This window comes from Mus caroli, chromosome 5 (genome assembly GCF_900094665.2).
Source record: "Mus caroli chromosome 5, CAROLI_EIJ_v1.1, whole genome shotgun sequence".
Taxonomy (NCBI): Eukaryota; Metazoa; Chordata; class Mammalia; order Rodentia; family Muridae; genus Mus; species Mus caroli.
Window position 1 is genome coordinate 85869061 of NC_034574.1, and position 24862 is coordinate 85893922.

The 24862-nt window shown below is 44.7% G+C and overlaps 1 protein-coding gene across 2 annotated transcripts in view; it reads left to right on the forward strand.

Annotated features, from left to right (window-relative positions):
* The window catches only part of Shroom3 (shroom family member 3), a 286870-nt gene that overhangs the window by 90517 nt on the left and 171491 nt on the right, over window positions 1-24862 (forward strand). For both annotated transcript variants that reach the window (XM_029477237.1, XM_029477239.1), the window contains exon 2: window positions 9915-10069. In XM_029477237.1, the coding sequence (XP_029333097.1) occupies window positions 9915-10069 (155 nt within the window). The remainder of the gene's footprint in view (window positions 1-9914; window positions 10070-24862) is intronic.

Below are 24862 nucleotides of genomic sequence, written 5' to 3' on the forward strand. Positions count from 1 at the left end.
GAGAGGCAGGTAGGCAATGGGAGGCATCACTACAGGACCACTGTTATGCCATTCGGTTCACAGAACCGTTTCTGTTTGTTTATAGCCCAGCAGTTAATTCTGGGTCCCTCAAAAGGCTGTGTGTAGTTTCATAGAACATGAGAGCCAAGTACAGATTTTGGAAAGAACTTTGTATTTATCTCATTGTCCACACTTCCTGTGCAGTTCAAAACCAAGAATACCCAGTGAGTTAAGAGTAACACTGATTCCCAGAGAACAGAATGTAACATTCGGAACAGTCGAAAGGTTCTTTACTTTTTTAATCTACCAAATACGATGTATCACTCTGCTTGTTACCATGACCGAATACCTGACAAGAAGCCATTTAGGGACTGAAAAGGTTTATCAGTCCTTAGGCTAACTGAGGTTGTACATCTCTCAAGTTGGGGGAGGGGAGACAAGAAGTGGGTAAAGTGACTAGTTACTTAGGAAATGGAGAGCATACAGGAAGTGGTGCTGGGCTGTAAAACCAGAAGACCCACCTCCAGCAACACACTTCCTCAAGTGAGGCCCCACCTCCTAAAAGTGTCACAACCCTCCCAAATATCACCACTGCCTAGGGACTATGTATTTAAACATACAAGCTCATGGTGGGGCGCTTTGCATTCTAAGCACACAATCCTTTATCTTGGTATCTTGCTTATCACTTTAGTGCAGTTATTGCTCTTAACAGAGAATACCCTTGTTCTCAAGTCACCAAGAAAGTAGCAAACAGACTGCACAGAACACTCCATGAACTGTAGCTCTACTGAACTACCCTGCCCTCCCTGGAGCTCCATCATTCCAGTATGCAGGAAAGAGTTGCAAGGAAAGGGAAAGGAACCTCTTAAGTTGAGACACCGCAGAGCCGTGAAATTCAGGTGTGATTGCCCTCTGCAGGATGTGCTGGATTCCAATCAGACCCCAGATAGAGATGAGATTAAGCAGAAGGTGTTATGTGTTCGGTTTTGCATAGCCACACCTCCCTACCGCTGGGGCGGTGGATGCCAGCTTGCTTTCCCATGGATGATCTGTGACTGCTGTTAAATCTATAAGCTTATGTAATAGGTTTCCAGTTCTTAGGACTTCTGAAAGAGAAGGATCGGGACACAGAAATGTAGAGTGTAGGGTTTCTTGGGCACTTGAGGGATTAGACTGACAAGTGAAGAAGTATTAGTCTGGGACAAAGATCTTGAGAGGTTCTCAGAGGCAGCAGACTGGAGGATGTGGGCTTTGGAGTCTGTCTGGAACTCTACCTCAGCTCTTTCCTCTTCCTAATGTTCAGCCATGCACACACAAGCCGTTTCACCCTCTGAGCATCAGCATTCTGTTCTGTAGCTGAGAATTTATGGACATTTGTTATAAACCAAGTGCGTGCACTAACTTTACAGTCCGGTAGAGATAGTACCGTTATTGAAATCTGAGGCACCCAACAACACCTGGTTGCTATGGCAATGACACGGTGCTTAACTAGATGATGAATACTGGACACTAATCTTGGTTCCTGCACTGTTCTGCGTGCTGGGGACAAATTAAGACAGGCATCAGCCAGACTTCTCATAGACTGATATTTGAGTGAGAGACAGGTGATAAGGAAGACACGCAAGAAAAGTTATAGGTCAAGCTAGAGAAAGGACCCAAGGAGCTGAAGGGGTTTGTAGCCCCATAGGAGGAACAATAATATGAACTAACCAGTACCCTCAGAGCTCCCAGGGACTAAACTACCAACCAAAGAAAACACAGAGATCAGATAGATCTCTGAAGTGAGACCGTGCTATCTTCCACTACAAAGAGGGAACTGACTCCCGAAATCCCTCCAACACACCCCACATGTGCACGCACACACAAATAAAATGCCATTTAAAAATGATTAAAATCAATTCAACTAATTTCTGTAGGTGTAGATAAATGTAGGATTTCAGGGGAGAGAGAAGCACATTTATGTTGTGGGCGCCCATGTGTGCATCTCCACCTCCTTTGCTGGCTTGGGGATCTCCTAGTCAGCATTGCCTGGTGCTATCTGAAGCTCTTTAAAGCTCTTTAACCTGGTGACAATCACATTCCTGGAGTAAGTAAATTCTATGCAGGTGAAACTGGATAAAGAATGCCAGCGACCTTGTTAGCTGCCAATATATCAGTCCAAAGTTTAAAATAATAAGCTTTTTCCCCAGTGAATCTGGACGGACAGTGTCAGCACTGCATGGGGTTAGAGGGAATATTCTCTTTGAAGATTGTGAATATTCTTTTTTTGTAGTCATGACAATGATTTTAGATACTGTAAATAATCACATGAGCTTCGGAGTTGAGGAGATGGCTCAGAGGTTACAACTATGGGTTGTTCTTCCAAAGGGTTAGAATTTAGTTCCCAGCACCCACATCACATGGCTCACAAGCACCTGTAACTCCAGCCTCGGGGAATCTTATGCCTCTAGCCTCCTCCAGCACCAGCACTCCTGCCCACAAATCCATACTCAGACAGACTGACAGACAGTCAGTCAGACAGACACACACATACAAGCTTACTTGGCTGCTATCAGTTTGCATCAACAGTTCATTTTATCATTTGTTATGATAAATAGAGACAATAGTGATAGTTTTGTTCTAGTCAGTAGCTTCAACTTGCATGGCAACCATGTTTATTACCAAACCATCAACAAACATTGTGTCAGCTGACATCGTGATAGCCAGGCAGGGAAGAGCCCTCAGCCCTGAGGTAGGAGGGGCCATTGACATCCTAAGGCAGTATCAGACAAAACAGCCACCTTTATTTTCCCTAAATGGCTGAAACGTGGTAATCAACACTTGTGAAACTAGCTTCATTCAAAACCCAGGGTAGGCCTTTTGGGTGAGACACCCGTTTTGGGATACAGGCCTGGGTAGATCCAGGCACCCAGCAGGCTTCCCAGAGTCCCCCTCCCTTTCCTGGAAATTGCCTGACCTTCCAGGGAGGCTTGCTTACATGGCTCAGTTGAAGTGCCTTTAAGATAAGGGAAAAATCCAGCCCTGTTTTTACCAGCCTGCCTCTCTGGCACCAGCATTTTTAGTTACGGACAAAGATGTGATCTATACTAAAAATATGCTAGAATGTAAACTCCGGGGAAGAGGAGAGGATACAGGTTATTTCCCGGGTCCAAGAGAATGCCTGGAAATGTTAGGTGCTCAAAAACATGTGTGGGATGGGTGAATGGATAAGTCTTTTTCTTTCCCTCTCTGTCTCTCTCTGTCTCTGTCTCTGTCCCTCTCTCTCTTTTTCTCTCTCTCTCCTAAGTTTCTGACTTTGGAGTTTAAGTGCTGGAAATGTGGAATGATCAGAATGATAACAAAATAAAGGCTTGTCTCAAGATGGGCAGGAGCTATTCGTAGGAGGGGTAGGTAGAGATGGACAGGGTCTGTTTGGGTTGATAAGAACACCTGTTATAGTGGAAGAACACAAAAGAATAGAGAGCAAGAAGCTGAAAATAAAAGCCAAGGGCTTACAAAAGATCCATGTTGGAGCAAAGACCTCAAAGTATCTCTGGAGATAATTAAAACCCTAAGACACCATGACTCACCCAGAGACTGTGTGGTGATGCTGGAGAATCAAAGCAAGAAGTAGAAGCTTCGGGTGTAACTAGTGACAGGCATGAGCCTCTGGTTCTCCCCCAGCAACGCAAAACAAAAGCACGCAAGTCTAAGTAAGTGCCCAACTAGTGTTTTACAAAGAAATACCATTTCAAAACATTATCTCGGCCTCTGCTTCTCCAGTTTCATAAATTATCATGTTAATTAACTTTTTAAGAGTAAGCATGTGGGGAGTTAGAGCATTGGCTCAGGGGTTGAGAGCACTTGTTATTCTTGAGAAAGACCTCAGGTTTGTTCCCAACACTCACAATGGTCTGTAACTCCAGTCTCAGGGAATCTGAAAACTTGTGACATCTCTAGGCCTCAGGTATGCACATAATGTACATATATACATTCAGGGTGTGGTAGTTTGGATAGACTTGGCTCCTATAGACTCAAATATTTGAAAGCTTAACCCATAGGGTGTGACACTAGTAGGAGGTGTGGCCTTATTGGAGGAAGTGTGTCACTGTGTGGGTGGGCTTTGAGGTCTCCTATACTCAAGCTCCGCCCACTGTGGAATCCAGTCTCCTACCTTGCTTCCTTCTATCAAGATGTAGAACTCTCAGCTCCTCCAGCATCAAGTCTGCCTGGATGCTGCCATGCTTCCCACCATGATGATAATGGACTAAACCTCTGAACCTGTAAGCCAGCCCCAAATAAATGTTTTCCTTTATAAGAGTTGACTTGGGGGGTTGGAGAGATGGCTTTGTGGTTAAGAGCACTGACTGTTCTTCCAGAGGGCCTGAGTCCAATTCCCAGCAACCACATGGTGGCTCACAACCATCTGTGATGAGATCTGATGCCCTCTTCTGGTGTGTCAGAAGAGAGTGACAGTGTATTCATATACATAAAATAAATAAATCTTTAAAAATTAAAGGGCTGGAGAGATGGCTCAGTGGTGAAGAGCACTGGCTGTTCTTCCAGAGCTCCTAAGTTCAATTCCCAGCAACCATATGGTGGCTCACAACCATCTGTAATGGGATCTGATGCCCTCTTCTGGTGTGTCTGAAGACAGCTACAGTGTACTCATATAAATAACAAATAAATAAATCTTAAAAAAATTAAAATAAAAAAATTAAAGTAAACATATTGGGCTAAGGATGGAATTAAAGCTGCACCTGCCTACCATTGTGTAGGTCCCAGCCCCAGCACCACAAAACATTAAACAGTAGAAATATTTTTTTTTTCTGGAGTGTGGTAATACACACCTTTAATCCCAGAACTAAGGAGACAAATACAGGTGGGTGTCTGTGAGTTCCAGGCCAGACAGAGTTATCTAGTTAGAACTTATTTCAATAAATAAGTTAATTAATTAGTTTTTTTTTAAGTTTAGAAAGCAATAAAAAGTAAGCAGTTCAAACCTAAAAGTGTAGTAAAAGTGAAGAGTTTCTGGGGGACTCTGTAAATATAGAAAGTGGGGGGATGGGGGCTTGGAATGTGGCTTAGTCCTCTGGGTCACATCCCAACTTTCCTTCCTAATGTTTGCTTTCATCTCAGTCATGACTGTACAGGAAGGAAACTCCACAATGAACCTCCTCCTCCTCCTCCTCCTCCCCTTCCTCCTCCTCCTCCTCCTCCTCCTCCTTTCCTCCTCCTCTTCCTTCTCCTCTTCCTCCTCCTCCTCTCCTCCTCCTCTTCCTCCTCCTCTTCCTCTTCTTCCTCCTCGTCCTCTTCCTCCTCCTCCTCTTCCTCTTCCTTCTCTCTTAACTTGTAGAAAATAAAGGTATGTTTTGTTGTCATGGATTTTTGGCAATCTCTGTACATACCTCTGGATGCCCAGGTTGGTATTGGACTCGGAATGAGCCTCCTGACTTGGCTTTCTGAGTGACAGATGACAGGTGTGAAGCATCCCCCTGACTCCTTGTTTTGTATTATTTTCACATGTATGTAATGTACTCTGATCATGTTCAGCCTCTGTGACCCTCTCTGGCCCCTCTTCCTGTCCCACTAGTCTCCCTTGTCTTCCAAATTAACCCCTTATAAAACCTGAGATTTCCCCACATGAAAAAAAAAGTGTGTGATATTCATCTTTCTGCACTCAGAACAAGATAGATAGCCTCCAGTTACCTGAAGAATGGCGTAATCCCGTTCTTCTTCATGGCTGAGTGGCACTCCATTGTGTATGTCCCAGATTGTCTTTATCTGTTCATCTGCCATTGATCCTATAACTTGATTTCCATCTTCGTATACACTACTGACCATTTCCTAGGGTTTGTTTTGTTCAATTTGTTGGTGAATAATGTGGTCAGAACTCGGATCCACAGCCTGCGTTGGGGATAGCCTGATCTTGTTCATTACTGTACCTTCATCTCTTATCGACTTGCTCGGTATTTTGTTACAGCCGCAAAGCTGTGCTTTCTCAGGAAGTCCTACATTTTGACCTAATTACAGATGGAGTCATGGTTGAGTCCTGTCTTCAAAGGCTCACAGTTCAAGCTGGGGAAGGTGGACAGACAATAGACAAAATATAAATGACTTTGCTGAGTGATCTTGTGGGGAATACGGCATTATGTTAAAGTTGGCTAAGGAACTAAATTATTTGAATGTCATATTATGTTTCTATATTATTTTGTTCATTGGGTCTCTGAAAGCAGGGGAGGGGCATTACTTTCTCTGCTCTTCTCTCTTTGGTGCTGGGGACACAAGCCAGGGCCTTTTGTATTCAGGACAAGAGCTCTGCTACTTAGCTACACTCTCAACCTCAGGGACTGTCTTCATAGGTGAATACAAGGTGAAGGAGTTGGGGTGGGTATTGGTGAGAAGTCTGGACAGCTTTGGAGGAGATGGAACTTGAACTTGGCCTGAAACGATGGATCGTAACTGTATTTGAACTCCTCTGAGTAAGTGCTGTGCTCCGGATACTGCTTTATCCCTTAGGCTCATTTAATCCCACTATACATGTGGTAAATGTTTATCATTTAGATGGGGAAACTGAGGCATGGGGAGGCTGAGTCACACGTTCAAAGTCACATAGCTACTAAGAAATAGGCCATATAGTCTGGCTATGCTGTTATCAGTGTGGGCTGCTGTGGCTTTTGGAGAAGGCTCCGCAGTCCAGCTGAGAGAGGAGAGAGATCCCGGTAGGAGGAAAATTTGAGCTGCTGACACAGGCCTTGGGGAGGCTATTTAGTATGCGTGGAGAGCACTAGATATACAGGTTGGCAGGTAAGTTTAATAGGCAGCAATGGCCATTAGTACAAGAGGACTAAAAGACAGTGCGTGACATCTCCACTCTCGAGTGTCATGCAGCCGATAACGTGATGAGCTGTTTTGAATGACAGTGTCTTCATATTGTACGACTTATGAGAAACAATGGCTCCCACTTTTGGATGTTTCTCAGTAGGCCAGGAGCTGCGGCTGGCAGTTCACACAGTGGATCTTGCTGCTCCATCTTGCATGTGCACAGTGTAGAACAGCCAGAAACTTAGAGAGTAGAAATCTTAGCTCTCTCAGAGTGTATATATGTGGCTCAGGATCGTAACAAATCACCGTCAGACCTCTCCATGAAGCTTGCCAAGGCGTGTAAAATGGAATAGCATCTTTGTTAAATAAACTTTTTAAAATGCACATAAAATTCACTGCTGAGTTGCAGTGACTTCTTCAGAGTGCTGTGAACGAGCAGGTGGGGAATTTTATACTTTTGTGCATGATCCCCACTCTCTCTAACTGTGTAATCAATATGTAAGTGTTTACTAGCAAATTAATTAAAACATAGATTTTAGCATATACTATTTTTGTTGTTCAAAAAAGGAAGTAGGTAAGGTACAAATCTACAGCTTTATTTTTATAACTATGAAAGCAACACAAATTGCTATTTCGTCCATTCTAAGGATCCTAAGATCTGTTGACGGTCTTGACTATAGAAACAGTTCTTCAGAGAAACTATGAAAAAGGGGAAACCCGACCCAGGCTTTGTTTCCTAGCCTTTGAGTTTCTTTTGCTTCCCTCTTTGCATCACTTTATCATGACCAATAGATATCCCATCACCATCCACCAGCACTCCTGTGCTGGACCAAGCAACATTTCCCTCTGTTCGCTCCCAAAGCACGAGGTCAGTGTCCTGCTCACCCCAGCATGAACCTGTTCAATGACCTCATTGCTTGTTTTTTCTCCCTCCACCTGTCGGTCTAACTGACAAAACAGAAGTACAGCTGGGTATGGTAGTGCATCCTTTTAATCTCAGCCCTTGGGAGGCAGAGACAGACAGATCTCTGTGAGCTCAAGGCCAGCCTGATCTATGGTGTGAGTTCCAGGACAGCCAGGGCTATACAGAGAAACCTTGTCTGGAAAACAAACAAACAAAATAGATGTATTTATTTTATCGTGTGTGTGTGTGTGTGTGTGTGTGTGTGTGTGTGAAAGAGAGAGAGAAGAAGGAAGAGGAGGAAGAGGAGAGAGAGAGAGGGAGAGAGGGAGAGAGGAGGAGAGAGATGGGGAGAGAGGGAGAGGGGGAGTATTTATGCACACATGAGCACAGCAGCACGAAGAGAACATCAGGTATCCTCTATCTCTCTCCATTGTTTTCCTTTGACATGTTGTCTCTCCCTAAACTCAGGTTACAGTTTGTAGCTTATGCTGAGATCCAGCAATTAATTCTCAGAGACTGCATCTGACTGCTTTGGAACTGGGGTTACAGTCATTTTGGGAAGAACAGGCTTGTTCCTTAGGTGCTAGGATCCAAACTCAGCTCTGCTGATTTTGGAGCAAGAGTTCTTAACTGCTGAGCCATCCAGAACTTAAAATGTGTTTATTTTATTGTTGTTTTGAGACAGGGTTTCTCTGTGTAGTACTGGCTGTTACAGAACTCATTTTGTAGACCAGACTGGCCTTGAACTCAGAAATCTGCCTGTCTCTGTCTCTGAGTTTTGGAATTAAAAGTGTGTGCCACCACCACCTGGCTTTTAAAACAATTCAAAAATATACTATGTACAGAGCAGTTTAAAGTCTAAATCCGAGGGGATACCATTTTGCCCATATGCCTCCTGCACCTGCACACACCTGCTCCATCCACACATTTACACCATTCTTACCTGTCTTAGGGCTTCCATTGCTATCAAGAGATGCCAAGACCAAGGCAACTCTTATAAGGACAACATTTAATTGGGGCTGGCTTACAGGTTCAGAGGTTCAGTCCATTATCATCATTGCGGGAAGCATGGCAGTGTCCAGGCAAGCATGGTGCAGGAGGAGCTGAGAGTTCTACATCTTTATCCAAATGCAAAGAGAAGACTGCTGCTTTCCAGGCAGCTAGGAGGAGGGTATCAAAGCCCATCCCCAAAATGACACACTTCCTCCAACAAGGCCACACCTACTCCAACAAAGCCACACCTACTCCAACAAGGCCACACCTACTCCAACAAGGCCACACCTCCTAATAGTGCTAGTCCCTGGGCCAAGCATAATCAAACCACCACATCATCTAAAGTCCACATTAGCATTAGCATCCACTCTTGGTATATCTTTTTAGGGCCTGACAGATGTCTCCACTATTACAGCATTACACAAAATAGTCTCATTTACCCAGAAGGCTTCTGTGCTGACTCCACTAACCTCTGGTGACCACAGATCTTCCACCATCTCTGTGGTTTTACCTTTTCCAGAATGTCATATAATTAGAGTATGTAGCTTCTTTACACTGCCCTCTTGCCACTTCTGCCTCTTTTCATTTCTGTTACACGACTGAATGATATCCCATGATTTATACCACTTTGCTTATCCAGCAGATTATAATTTGAACCAAAAAGTGGGAAGTGAGTTATTGAGAACTAATCAACCAGGATGAGGCTATATATCTACCTCAGTTTGGGTACAAATTGAGAGTGGTTGTCGATACCCATGGATCCCAGCCCTCAGGAAGTGGAAACCAGAGAGTTGCAAGTTTATTCTTGTGTTACATAGCAGATTAAAGGCCAGCCTGGGCTACATGAGACTCTGTTGAAACAACCAACACAAAACCCACTTCAGTTTCTAAAGGAATAAGCAAAAACTTCCAAGTGGATTTGGAGAGGGAAGGGGGTGTCCAGGGGACCCTGGGTTAGTGGTCTCCAGAACTGTGTTTATCCATTCAGCTAATGTTAGTGAGCGCCCTCTATGGGCAGAGTACAGGTACTAGAGAATATGGAGCAGAGAGGCCAGCCCTTTACCTCTTAAAGATTACACTTTGGCCAGGTGCAAGGGGTATGGTTGCAGCTGGTCTGCCATGTTCTGCGTCTGTCCAGGCATGGCTCAGGACAAAGGAACTGACCCAGGCTGGACACACAGTCACTGTGGCTCTCTCTCATCTCTCTGAGCAGATTGAAGAAGGGGGCAAAGCCGACTCAGTGAGCTCCGGACTGCAAGCTGGGGACGAAGTCATACACATCAATGAGGTGGCGCTGAGCAGTTCCAGGAGAGAGGCTGTCTCCCTGGTGAAAGGGTCCTACAAGACCCTCCGGCTGGTGGTGCGCAGGTGAGTGGACCGGCATGCCAACCCCGTCCCTTCTAACACCTCAGTGTCACCTCCCTATCCTGCCTGACATGGTGTGTAACTTATCTCCAGTATGGCTGGAGCTCTAAGCAGCCCTGTGCTCTGGACCTAAATTGATAGACTCAGAGCTAATTTAAGTAACATTTGTTAGCTGTGCCTACAACTCAGGGCTAAAAGACTGGTGGATTCCTCTTGTTTGGTTATCTTAGAAGTGATGAGTCCTTTTGGGGAAAAGTCTTGCTTGCAATATTTTAAGTTTATTATTTTATTTTTCGGTATGTGGGTGTGCTTGTGTGAGTTTTGTCTGTATGCATGTATATGTACCATGTGCATGCAGTACCCAAGAAGGCCAGAAGAGGGTGTTGGATTCTCTGGAACTGAAGTTACAGATGGTTGTGAGCTGTCAGACCTCTGCAAGAGCATGAAGTGCTCTTAACCGCTAAGCATCTCTCTAGTCCAAATATTTTTCAGACAGCATCTCAATATAGTTTCTTCATCTTTACATGAGGGTTAAAATACCTGCTTTGTGTCGAGATATGAAAATAATCTGTGTCCACCAAATGAGAGGTGGATAAAGAAAAGGTTGGTGTATGTATACAAGCTCACATGTGTAAATCATACAACATGCAGCACACATGCATTTACTATAAATATTATAGAGCACCAAAAGGAAGGATGTTATACCATTTGCATCATAAACAAAACTGGAGAACATAATGTTTTCCACATAATGAAAAGAATTCAAAAGACATACTCTGATCTGACATACTGGTTGGAGTCCAGCGAGTAGAATTTCTAGAGGCAGAGACTGGAATGGCAGTTGCCTGGGAGGAAGCCTAGGGAAATGCAAGGATATTGGTTAAAGAGCCCAAACACCAGTTAGAAGGTGAAAGAGGCCAGTTGTGGTGAACCCCATGTCCTACCGTTGGAAGGAGGAAGTTCAGTAAGTTTGAGGCCAGCCTAACTAGAGTGAGTTTAAGGCTAACTGGAGTCAACTAGACTGTATCTCCAAAAAGCAACCAAGCAACCAAGACAAGGAAGTTCCAGGAGTATGCTCTGTAGCCTGGTGACTGTTATTACTGATACTGTGTTATGTATTTATAATTTGCCAGGGTATCTCTTAAGTGTCTTTACCACAAGCAAGCCTGAATGCACCCAGCACACACACACACACATGATGCAAGGGTAATAGTGTTTGGTAGTATGTGCACTGATTAATTTTGATTGGTCATTATATAACGTATACAAATATCAAATCATTACATCACCCATCTTGAATATCTACAGTTTCTTAGTAGAGAGTGCTGAAGAGTTGAGTCTAATTTTCACTCATGTTAAGAGTGTGCTCTACTCCAGAGCTACATCCCCAACACCACTGCTATACAACTTTTATTAGTTATAAGTCACTAATGTTGGGGGCTGGGGGGGGCAATGTATTTTACAAGGTAATTGAAAAGAGTAAACAGTATTGTCTACATGATAACAAGACAGGCTTCTACTAATTATATTATTATTGTCTAACTCTAGACATAAGCATGTTTGGCTAGGTCAAGATCTAAGTGCTAATGAGATGTCTCAGTGGGTAAAGGTGCAACAGAAATTTACAACCTGCCTTCATTCTCTAGAACCTACCAGCCTACGTGATGAAGTAGACAATAGATTTCTACAGATGATCCTCAGGGTTTCCTGCATGTTGTGCTGTGCATGCATGCCTGCCAGAACAATAAATACATAAGTAAATATAATCAAGTTTAAAACAAGGGTTTAAATGAAGCACACCACCATTTCAGACATGGGGGCTGAGTTTTCAGATGGGGAGAAAGGCTTAGAACAATGGGGTCCATTCCTTCCTTCTAGAAAAGAGTTAAAGAGTTAAGTCACCTTTGTTTGAAGCTTGAGAACAGCGGTGCTGGTGAAGGGTGGCCATGGAATCCACACTCCTGATGTGTCTGGCAGGACTCTAGCATTGGTGGCCAAAAGGGAAAGCTTCCACATTGGCAGCCTACAGGCCTCTAGATGTGCTGTCAAATCATGACATGGCATGTGAGTTATTTCTAGCAGAATCTTTGCCAGTTGGGTTTGACTTGACATGAAAGGTTAAACTCCAGCCTTGCTGCTGACTGATTATGGGACCCTCTAAGCTTCACTCACCTCATTTATTCACTAAAACAGAAGTGATATTTCCGTCCTCAAAACGACACTATACTGACTGTGATGGATAAAGTTAATAATGTGCATAGAATATGGGCAGTTGTCCGCCCTGTTTGTTCTCAACTGGGCTAGAGAGTCACAAGGGACTATTGTACTGTCACATATGCGGCTGCCTGCTTACCCAGAAGCCCCCATTTCCTTCCCTCGATGGATTTATTATGGTTTGGGGGCCTGTGATCTGCTTATAGGCCTAAAGTTAGTGCTGAACATCTCAGCACTTGTGGAATTTAGGAGTGTAAAGACACATTATATAAACCCAGAAGCAACTGGGCATTAACCACCATGGCCATGTGCTAATTCATTTTAAGATGGACACTTCTAAATGGATGGGAATCAATATACTTCATCTCTTCAGGAATACTGAAGGGGAAGTGTGTTACTTCTGCCTGTGGGAGCTGATGTGTGTGGTGGCATTTATTCTGAAGGCCAGATGCTCTACCTGCCCATTGGACATCAAGACCCTCTGAGCCCCAGGGAATCACACTGCCAAAGTCCCCTTTTCCAGTTTCAATCCTCACCACCAAATCCCCTTTCTGACTGACACATTCTTTCTTTAGATATGGTAATGAAATCAATAAGGTTACAGGCAGTCTTGCTCTCCCTGCCCAGTGGTGTGGGAAACTTTTTGTCTCTGGGGTGTCTGTCTGTTGAATGCACCCTAGCTTGTCCATTTTGTGTCCATGTTTAGGGTAAACTCTCAGTGCTAGAGGCAAAGGAGCCTGCCCCACCTCTCTCACTGGCAAGCTGCAAGAGACATGGAAGGGCATTTTCCTCCCATACTTCCAGACCCACTGCAAGCCCCTACGCTGGACTCCACTGCTTTCGTATTCTGAAGTTCAGCTGTCATATCCTGGCCTCAGCCTGAGATTTTTGTTCCTTTCCATTTTGATGAAATGATTTGTGATAATTCATTAGCTTGCTTTCCTTCATAAGCAATCCCAGTACTATCACTGCTACTACCACTGCTACTACTACTGCTACTGCTACTGCTACTACGAATAATAATAATAGTGTTACATGATTTTCTAGAAATGTAACTGATAGTGGCTGTCTATGGAGGACCAATAACTTGTATAGTCAAAGTTTATGTGCCTGCTGGCACCTCTACCTGCCTCCTTTAAAGTTATTCTGTGTGGCTAAGAGTAACACCTGTATGGTATCCACATAAAAAACGCCAAGAGTGACAGTGTTTATGTGAGTTTCAGGGTGACTGGGAACAGGCCAAAGTAGAAACACCCTCTTAAAAGGCTGCAATTGACAAGAGGCATGCAAAGCCCCCAGTGAGCCAAGGGTCAGAGATCTTGGGATTTCTGCTGACCCATGAAGAAGGCGGAGCTTAGCCTTTCTTGGGAGCAAAAGGGTAGTGCGGAGCCTTCAGGGACAGAGAAAACTGTGCTGCGCGTGGGCCACAGTCTAAGCTGGTGGTGGATAATGAGGGTGATGGGGGTGATATGATAAGCTAAAAAGGGCCTGGCAAGAGGAATGTAAACAACTACCAGCTGGGGAAACCTTTATGGAATGCGAAGATCCAAAGCCCATACAAAGAGTGTTAATTTGAGTAAGACACACCGTGAGACCCAACACTCCAAATCCTGTCTGAAATCAACACACACTTCATTTGGCAGACATGTGTAAAATATTTGTCTGAGGGCCAGGTGACCTTCAGAAGGAAACTGGTAGATAAGAGAAACAGATCTTCAGATTTAATTGATGACTGTATATGATGCAAGAGGCTTTTCAAAAGAAATAGGTCTAAAGAAGTGACTCAGTGGTTAAGAGCACTGGCTGCTCTTCCATGGGATCCGGGTTGGTGTCCCAGCATCCATATGACAGGTCATGGCTGTCTGTAACTGCAATCCTAGGGACTCCAACACCCTCTTCTGATCGCCTCAGGCACCAAGCATGCACGTGATGCACAGAAATACATGTAACAGAGCATCCATACACACAAAAATAAATAAGACTTGCCAGGTGTGGTGGCGCATGCCTTTAAGCCCAGCACTCTGGAAGCAGATGGAGGTAGATCTCTGTGAGTTTGCAGCCAGCCTGGTCTATATAACAGGGTTCAGGACAGCCAAAACCACATAGAGAGAGAGAGAGATTGTTTCAAAGAAACAGTAATAACAATAATAGATATTTTTAAAACAATCCCCTAAAAGATTTCTTTTTATCATTTGCTTTATATGGTATTATATTTAGGTGTATGTGTGTGTGTGTGTATGTGCATGTGTGTGTGTGTGTGTGTGTGTGTGTTTGTGTGTATGTGGTTGTGGTTGTTCATGTTCATTATGCAAGAGGCTAGAAGAGGGCATCAGACCCTCTGTTGCTGAGTTACAGGTAGTTGTGAGCCACCCAGTGTGGGTGCTGAGAACTAAGAGTGTGATCTGTACCTCCGACCTGTAAGGCTGCATTGTATTTGAAGACTGTGACCATATGCTTCAGTCAGTACTCTCTGAGCGTGGCTTTACTCCCCTTCCGGAACTGGACAGTCAGAGACAGGAGGATCCCTGGGAGTTGCTGGCCAATCAACCAGCAACAGGTTGAGCAAGGAACTCTGACTCAAAAAAAAAAGAAAAAAGAAAAAAATGAGGTAGGGTGGATCAGCAAGATCCATGGCCAGCGGGTGAAGATGCTGTGCCAGCCAGGAGACTGGAGTTCTATCCTTAGAACCCACACAACGGTAGGACCTCCACACACACTATAGCAGCTCCTATTGTCAACCTTGGACCTCCACCTCCACCACACACATATGCATGGCCTGCATATGTACACATACATGCACACCAAAAATTCATTCTTTTAAAAGATACTATTTTTGACAAATAGTATTATCTTCTTAAACTTGGTGAACACACACACACACTTGTTAGTTAAGCAATTTATATTTAATGTGTAAGAAAAAACTGAGTAGTTTTTATGGTAACTGTTTTGTCCATATTTTATCTTATTATGTTTATTTATTTTAGTAACTGTTTTGTCTGAGTTTTTGTTGTTGTTTGTTTGTTCACTTTTTTGAGGCAGGGTCTCACTGTGTAGCCCTGGCTGTCCTGAAACTTGCTATATAGACCAGGCTGGCCTTGAAATGACAGAAATCCACCTGCCTCTGCTTCCCAAATGCCAGGCTTAAAGATATGCTACCACACCCAGCACAGTTCTGTGCTTTTGACAAGGCTTACACGAGCTATGTGAGAGTTAGGATATACAGGCAATAGCCAACCTGAGGCTGTCTAGATTGGAGATCTGAGGGCATTAGGTACTAGCCATTGGAATTTTGGGCAAATCGTTTAATCTCTGTGTGGCTTAACAGAGAAATGTGTGACTACGGTATTTAGTATGGTGATTATAGCGCAGATCATCTGAAAATAAAGTGTGTATTTGTTAGGTAAATTACCTCCTTGAGAGGGTCCACCTTAATCTCTCGACCACAGTGTGCAAACTGGGGTCCTAGCCAAGGTAGGACTTAAGCAGGAAGAGGTTCTTCTACACAGAGGAAGGAGCGTACCTCATTCGGGGCAGACAGTGGCCATTCACGCAGCGTGCCTTTTCAAAGTGAAATATTACTATTAGGTTTTGTTTTTTATCTTTATTTTGAGACAAGATCTCATGTAGCCCAGGCTAGCCTGGCACTCAGTATATAGCCAAGGAAGACTTTGACCATCTGATCTTCCTCCCTGGCCTTCCCGGGGCTAGAATTACAGATGTGCAACCTTGTCTGGCTTACACATGCCAGCCCTTGGGCGCACCAGGTCAGCACATCCCATCTGCAATGTATCTACAGCCCATTTTCTTGTTTTTTTGAGATGGGAAGTCTCATTTTGTAGCTCAGGTAGGCCTTGAACTCATGGTAATCCTACCTCAGTTTCCCAAATCCTGGAATTGTATGCATGGGCTCCAAGCCAGTTCGGAATCTTTTCCCTCCCTACCGTATCTCTTCAAGCTTAGTAGAGGTTTTTCCTCTGAGGTGATAATGCTTTAGAAAGGTTTTCACTGGGAAGAGAGAGACTAGTGAGAGACTGGAGGGTTAAGGTACCGCAAGTGTGTGCCTGTGCATAAGCTCTGGCTGTGTGGTTTGCTTGGTGTAGTAAGGTGCAAGTGTCCCTCTCAGTCTTGTGAGTTCTGGACTCACCCCTTCAATCCCAGCCCTTGGCAAGCAGAGGCTAAGGCAGAGTTCAAGACCAACCAGATCTATGTAGCAAATTCAGGCCAGACCAGGCTATCTAAAAATACAAACTAAGGGACTACCTCCAAAGATACAATACGATTTTATTTATTTATTTTATGTATATGAGTATACTATAGCTGTACCGATGGTTATGGGCCATCATGTGGTTGCTAAGAATTGAACTCAGGACCTCTGTTCACTCATCAGATCTCATTACGGATGGTTGTGAGACACCATGTGGTTGCTTGGAATTGAACTCAGGACCTTCAGAAGAGTAGTCAGTGTTCTTAACCACTGAGCCATCTCTCTAGCCCACAACCCTAATTTTTAGTTCATCCAGGACAGTTTTGTAAATGAAGAGGACATTTGCTTCTGACCTTGAATTTCCCGATGGGGAGTTCAGGACACTAGCTGACTTAAATTCCAACATCAGCCCCTGACATCAAACCAAGTGGCTCCAGCAGCTGCTCTGTCCTTCCTTATAAAAAGAAGATGGAGTTTGCTGCAGCCCTGAGGCCCACAGGCTCCCGGAGGGACCATCCCACATTTCTGAGGGCTAGGGAAATCGCTTCTTCATATAAAGAGCAGGATGATGTTATTGGGTCGGAATGACTGGCTCAAACATTTGTTACCTCCATGTGTCCGATCCCTTTGACCTTTTATTTCTAGATCGAGTTTTGACATTGCAGCTCGCCCAAGATTTGCAAGTCAATGGTCTTGAAATAAATGTCTTATAATGATCGCTCTGCTGTTGAAGTCCAGCTTAATGGATACAGAATTAACTCTATTAACTATTAATAAAGAAGAGTTGGTCAAACCTGTTTCTTTGCCAGCTCATGGTTATAGCCAATGAGAGAAAATAATTTCTTAGACTGTAGCCCTCCACACATCCTTCACAGCGCTGTCTCCTCTCCCCCACCTACCCGACTCCATTCCCTGAAAATGCACTTGACCCTCCCAAAGCAACTTGCTATGATTAACTGTGTGTTAGCTTCTTATGGCTGTGACGAAAGGCCCGAGGAAACTAGCTTAAAGGAGGAGACTTTCAGGCTAAGGTCAGTTGATTCCCCACCATGCCCCAGCATCATGGAGGAGAAGGGATGGTGGGGTCCCTCTCATGGCCACGAGGAGAGGGATGGAGAGGGAGAGAAAGCTCAAAAGAGAAACAGTGATTAAAACAGCCCAAAAGGTTCCCTTCTCAGCCATCGCTGATTTCCTCCAACTTGGTCCCAACTCCCAACCGGTCCATCACCTCCAAATACCTGACTATGGATCCACACATGGATGAAACCAGCTAAGTCACTTCCCAAACACCCCTCCTGAAATGGACCAAGCACTGGGACCCAGCCGTCAGAGAGCTGGAAGGAGAGTTCAGATCCATTCCATTAACAAAACCGATCGTTTAAAGCACTTTGCAGAGTTCATCAAAGGAAGAAACTGAAATAAAACTCCTTTCTTGTTGCCTTTCTACAGAGCCCTGGCTGTCCTGGAACTCACCATGTATATCAGGCTGTCCTTGAACTCCCAAAGATCTGCCTGCTTCCCGAATGTGCCTCCATACCTAGCTAAAACCTCCCTATTTTAAAAGTAAGAAAAGTTGAAGCTGAGATTCAGGACCTCTTGTCTCATAAACAGAGGTCTGCAGACCAGATAGTATAACAAGGAGATACCAGGTATCTGGGTGAAAATATCAACAGTGTGAGGAAGACTTCAGAGATAGATTCCACTTTCAGCACTGCTGGGTTCTGGATATAAATGTAATCTCTGTACATTTCTCCTCACAATAGAGGAGTAAAGCAAAGATGTCTTCCGTACCGAAGTGCTGTGACATAGGTCATGAACATGGAACTCTTTCATTGTAATAAGCAATCAGTATCCCATGAGGACCTTCTTTGGAAGAACTTGTGTGAGTGTGTGTGTGTGTGTGTGTGTGTGTGTGTGTGTGTGTGTGTTTTGAAGTTTTTTTTTTCTCTGTAGCCCTGGCTGTTCTGGAACTCACTCTAGATAAACCAGGCTGCCCTCAAACTCAGAGATCCACCTGCCTCTGCCTCTCAACTGCTGGGATCAGAGGTGTGTGCCACCACCGTCCTGCCATAAAAATATTTTAAGACTCTACTATTTAGTGCTAATAAATAAAATACAGCAGATTTGAAAAACTATGAACCTTTGTGCTTAGAGGGGTCTTACTTGTAAAGGGCCTGTTTCGGGATGGGGATTTTGACAGAAAGACAGTTTTCCCTGGAGAACATGATTTGGGAGAGTTCTGGTCACATTACGTCATAGCTTGTGGCAGGAAGCTGCGTTCCAAAATGGGAAGAAGAACACACTAGGCAAGTGCTCTTGTGCCTTCTGGGCCTCTCTGGTTCGTAGGATTCATCAGAGGGATGGACCAGTCCTATTATTCACACACAGGCAGGGAAATCTGAAGATGTGCCCTTCGGATCATGCAGTATGGGGTCTCTGGTGAAAGTAAGGTGTATGGAGAGAGCTGTTGAATTGGGCCAGCAGTAGGAGCTGAGGACAAACAGAAAAGGTGAGAGAATTTGTTTTATAGACATCTACAAAGATTTTTATTTTTTTGAGATTTTTATTTTATGTGTGTGAGTGTTTTGCCTGTGTGTGTCTATGTACCATGTGTATGTCTGATATTCACAGAGGCCAGAAAAAATACAACAACAACCCATTAGAATCCCAGGAACTGGAGTCACTGATGGGAGTGTGGTACCATGTGGGGTTCTGGGAATCAAACCCAGGTTGTCTGTGAGATCAACAAGTGTTTTTTTACCACTGAGCTATCTCTTACAGCACCACAAGTGCATTCTTGAAACTCAAGTACTCTTTAAGGTGCACAGCTATGGCCATCCCCACCTCACCTGCATGCAGGTGTTAATTGAGAAATGCTTTTTGCTTCATGAAAGTTCTAACTACTACCTCATCTCTCAAGGTATATGGGGGGTAAATCCTCCATAGATGTATAGGAAGAGGGGAGGGCGTGTTGAACTTCAGATATGGCTAGCATGCACGAAACCCCAGGTTTAATCTACAGCTCAAAACTAGGTTAAGTAGCGCACGCCTGCATCCCAGCACTTGGGAGGTGGAGGCAGGGAGATCAGAGGTTCAAGGTCATTCTGGGCTACATGTCAAGTTCCACTCCAGCTGAGTGCAGGTGGAATGGTAAAGGACGAGGATGTGTTCACACTAGTCCTGGGAGGACGGCACTGGAGAGATGACATCTATGTCGAGGGCGGTTTCAGCTCCTCTGTGATTCTTCTCAGTGGTCACAGTGCCTCTCCTATGGATGTGCACCTCTTCTGTCTCATCTGCTCTCCTACCACAAGATCGTGTGCTCTTTAAAATTTGGGCAAGGGGCTGGGATATGAGTGTAAATCATGAGCCATAGCACCAGTTATACCCCATTTTAGGACCCAGCATTAGACTCCCCAAGGGGAAGTCAGTAGAACCGAGAACTGTGGTAACTTAGCCTCTACACATTTCTTCCCCCTTGAGCATGTGGTTGTTGGGGAGGAGGGGGAGCAACGAGCGGCGGCAGCTGTAGTGGCCTTCGGCCCTCAGGCACACTTCCAAGAGGCCTGGCATCATGGGAATTTGCACCGTGTGCTTTGAGGAGGTATTTCAATCCTGCTGGGACCATACGCAGAACAGGTTTGGCCTCCCTGGAGTTCTGGGCTTCAGTGTAGACGTCCGGATTTGATTTCCTTCCTAGCCAGTTGCTCCTTTCCGTGGAAACTTCATGTAACACCTTATTGGGTTTCCTGGGAGGTATGCAATAAGATTCCCTCGCTGTAATGAGTAAAGGGGCATCCCTCCCCCTGAAGCATATAATGGTGGCTACTATTTATATCCAGGGGGGTTGCATGTGCTCACCGAACACTAGCTAGCCACATACAAAGGAATGCCTTATTTGTTCCCTAGCGAAGGAGGCTTGATGATAAAAGACCCGATTTCATTCCTGGGATAGCATGGCTTTATTTCAGACAAATGTATTCCAAACTGGAGTTGCCTCTCAGTGCCTGGCTGCTAAAGAATGACCCTCAAATATCTGTCTGAGCCTTTGAACATGAGGGCTGAGTTCTGAACTCACACAGAGGTTAGGGCCAAATCCCAGTTGCAAGTATGGATGCATCAGCTAGAACCAGACAAGTTTTGGTGGTTCCAAATGAAAGGAAAGCCAGATATTGGGAATTCTGCATTCTGAAATCAAAATCTAAAGCTATGTCGTACACTCGGCTACACATAAGGATTACCTGGGGATTTTTTTTTTTTGAGATTTACTTATTTTATGTATATGAGTACACTGCAGCCGTCAGACACACCAGAAGTGGGCATTGGATCCCATTACAGATGGTTGTGAGCCACCACATGGTTTCTGGGAATTGAACTCAGGACCTCTGGAAGAGGAGTCATCTTAACCTCTTAAGTCATCTCTCCAGCCCTACCTGGGGATAAAACAACAACAACAACAAAACAAACAAACAAACAAGAAATCTTAATGCCCAACTCCAACTTCCAGGGAGTCTCATTTCAATGCTAGCAGTGCTGCCTTGGCTGGACATGCAAAAGCACTATACATGACAGATGTTCAATGGGGCCTGAGAACCTCTGTAAGTTGAAGCAGTGAGGAGCAAGAAAGTAGACCCAAGAAAGATGGATGGGTGTGGGGCACAGAAGGAGGATGGGTGCCTGGAAATCAAGGCAGTATGCAAAAAGGGCTGAGAGGAGGGCACGGCCTTGCTGATGGAGGAATAGAGAGCAAAATGTATAACAGGGTCCTGTTGCCGGAAACACTGGGCTGGCTAGGAGCTGAAGAAGCTACCTGGGAAGGTTCCTCCAGCAGCCGCTCCTGTGCATTTCTGTATGCTTTGATTTTTATTATTGTTAAATGGAGGTGTGTATTGGTTTTTAAAACTCAATTCTTTTGGGGGGGTATGGCAGATATGTCCCCATGTAGCTCAGGCTGGCCTCCAACTCACTCTGTAACTGAAGGTAACCTTAAGCAGATTACTGCCGTCACGTGCTGGGATTACAGGCAGGAGCTATCAAACTTGAGATTTTCGGCAGTGCTAAGGATAGAGCCCAGAGCTTAGAGCATCCAGAGCTTTATGCGTGCTAAGCAAGCACTTTACCACCTAAGTTCCATCCCCCAGTCTCTCACCATTTCAGAGGGGCTGGAGGAGACAGGACACTGCACCAGTATTTGCTATAGCATGGGTTTTTACTTCATCAGTCCCTGACTTCATAATGGCTCCCAGGAACAGAGCGTTAGTTACCACCCACCCTCACTCATGTTCTTCAGAGAAAAAGCAGATCTTTTGAGGTTCTGGAAGTTTCGGTTTAGTCTGGACAATCCTTCATTTGCACTGCCTACCCCCTTTCTTCTTGATTATATATATTAATGTCGGATTGATTGATTGATTGAATGGTTGAATGATTGAAGGAGTGTTGTGTTAAGGAGCCGGAGCAAGTGGTTACTATTAAACTACAAACCTCCCCTGCCCTTTTTCTTTCTCCCCAGACTATAGTTCAGACTGGCCTTAAACACGCTATGTAACTGGGCTGACCTTGAACTCTTTTTAAATTTTTATTCTATTTATGCATTATATATATGTATTTTGTGTCAATATATATATATATATATATATATATATATATATATATATATATACCACTGAGTGTGGATTCCTGTCGAGGCCAGAAGAGGAAGTCAGATCAGAACTGAACTTACATGGTAGTTGTGAGCTACCTGATGCGTGAACTGGGAACCAAACTCTGGTCCTCTGCAAGAGCAGCAAGTCTTCTTAATCTCTGAGCCTCCACTCCAGCCCCTAACCTTGACCTCTTGATCCTCCTGCCTTCTTCCTCCTAAGTACTGGGATTACAGGTGTCTATCACCACACCCCGTCTCCCCTGACCATTTTAACTTCTTCAAGATGACAAATGTTCTTTTTCAGGTCTTAGGGAAGAGTCTTAAAGAATAAGTTTCTAAGAGCCCCTCTTAAACATCAGTTGGCAAAAAAGCCTCACATGGTGTGAACAGTAGGGTCCCTTTCCGTGACTATGACTTGTTAAAGTAAGCTGCCTTAACTGTGTGCTTGTTACCATCTGTCCCCCAGGATCATCTGCCTTGGTCATCTCCAGAGGAGGCAGCTTCAAAGAGCCTAATCAGTTCTTCATTGAATTATACCAAAACACTGGGTAAAGTGTTGTATCTTCTATAGAGGCTCTCACGGGTCTGTCCCTGGGCTACTGTACTACTTAGCTCCGTGTCAGAGGCATGCACCTTTCTTATGCTGTCCCCGAATTCTGCTGTCACGATGCACTGTGAGGTTGTATTTGCTGAGTGGGTGAGGTGTGCATGGTTATACTCGGGGAGGCGTCTGTTTACTCAATGTATTTGTTGTTTCCATGGGAAGGTTGCTGGACTGTGTTCTTGGAAGCTGATTCTGAGAAACAGTGTAAAGGGTTATTTGATATGTTTTCCCAAAGGTGTCTTTTAGGAATCAGCCACCATGGTTTATCAATTGTAAATAGACAGAGCTCTAAGGCCAGGACACCTAAAACAGCCTTCCTCGGGACTGTCCCAGTACCCATTTCCACAACCACTGGCCCTCTATCCTCATAACTCGAAGGAGCAAGAGGTAAAAGAGAAGCAGCATTTCCCACCAGCAGGTCCATGTCACCAGTGTGCACTGACTAATCCAACTAACTTTGACTGACTGTTCTAATGTCCTTCTGGTGTTGGCGTGAGCCTTAGCCTTCCTTGCTCAGCCAGTCAAACTGCAGCCTCACCCTACATAGCCCCGTGTATGTTCCTCACTCTCTTCAGCTCTCCTTTTCTCTCCTCCCTTACCCCTCCCTGCCAGAGGGAGTTATGCATTCTTTTCTTCTCTTTAGGATACAAACCTATAGATGGCCGAACTCTTGCCCACTGTGCCACTCTCTGAGTTTGGAATGACTGCCAGCCTGTGATTCATGCTTTGAATATTTGTGAATGAACACAAAAGCACACCCAATAAACGTTGCATGTACTTCAGCGGTTAGGTGTGCCAGCTCCAAGCTGGAGCCTTCGCCTCTCAGCCTCACTGTCCTACTGAAGGCCCTCTGCCAAGGTACACTGAGAGTGCCACAGCCAGCCCTCCTGTGTGTTTTAGGTGATGGTTGATTCTTTATTATTATTATTATTTTATTGGTTATTTTATTTATTTACATTTCAAATGTTATTCCCCTTCCCGGTTTTCCCTTCACAAACCCCCTATCCCACCCCAATCCCCCTGCTTCTATGAGGGTACTCCCTCACCCATCTACCCACCCACTCCCACCCCACCCCACCATTCTAGCATTCCCCTATGCTGGGGCATCACAATCTCACAGGACCAAGGGCCTCCCATCTCATTGATGCCAGATGAGGCAATCATCTGCTATATAAGCAGCTGGAGCCATGGGTCGCTCCATGTGTACTCTTTGGTTGGTAGTTTAGTCCCTGGGAGCTCTGGTTGGTTGATATTGTTGTTCTTCCTATGGAGTTGCAAAGCCCTTCAGCTCCTTCAGTCCTTTCTCTAACTCTTCCATTGAGGACCCCATGATCAGTCCAATGGTTGACTGTGAGCATCTGCCTCTGTATTTGTCAGGTTCTGGCACAGCCTCTCAAGAGACAGCTATAGCAGACTCCTGTCAGCAAGTACTTCTTGGTATCAGCAATAGTGTCTGGGTTTGATGTCTGCATGTGGGATGGATCCCCAGGTGGGGCAGTCTCTGGATGGATGATGGTTGATTCTTATGTGTCACCCAAGTCTGTCTCCTGTTCTCCTCAAGTTGCCTTACATGTGGACATGAGATAGTGGTGTATCACAGTCAGCTGTGGGCTAGGGAGATGGCTCAGCCAGCAAAACACCTGTTTTGCAAGCACGAAGACCTGAGTTCAGATCCCAAAACCCACATAAAAAGAAGAGGCCAGGCTGGACAGTGGTGGCGCACGCCTTTAATCCCAGCACTTGGGAGGCAAAGGCAGGTGGATTTCTGAGTTCCAGCCTGGTCTACAAGGTGAATTCTAGGACAGCCAGGGCTATACAGAGAAACCCTGTCTCGAAAAAAAAACAAAAAAAAAAAAACAAAAAACAAAAAAAAAAACCCAACAACAACAACAACAACAACAAAAAGAAGAGGCCAACTGGGAAGGGATAGAGTCAGGAGACTCCCCGAAGCTCTAAGAGAACTGTCTCAAAAGAATAAAGATAGTCAGGCCAGGCGTGGTGGCGCACGCCTTTAATCCCAGCACTCGGGAGGCAGAGGCAGGCGGATTTCTGATTTCTGAGGCCAGCCTGGTCTACAGAGTGAGTTCCAGGACAGCCAGGGCTATACAGAGAAACCCTGTCTCGAAAAACCAA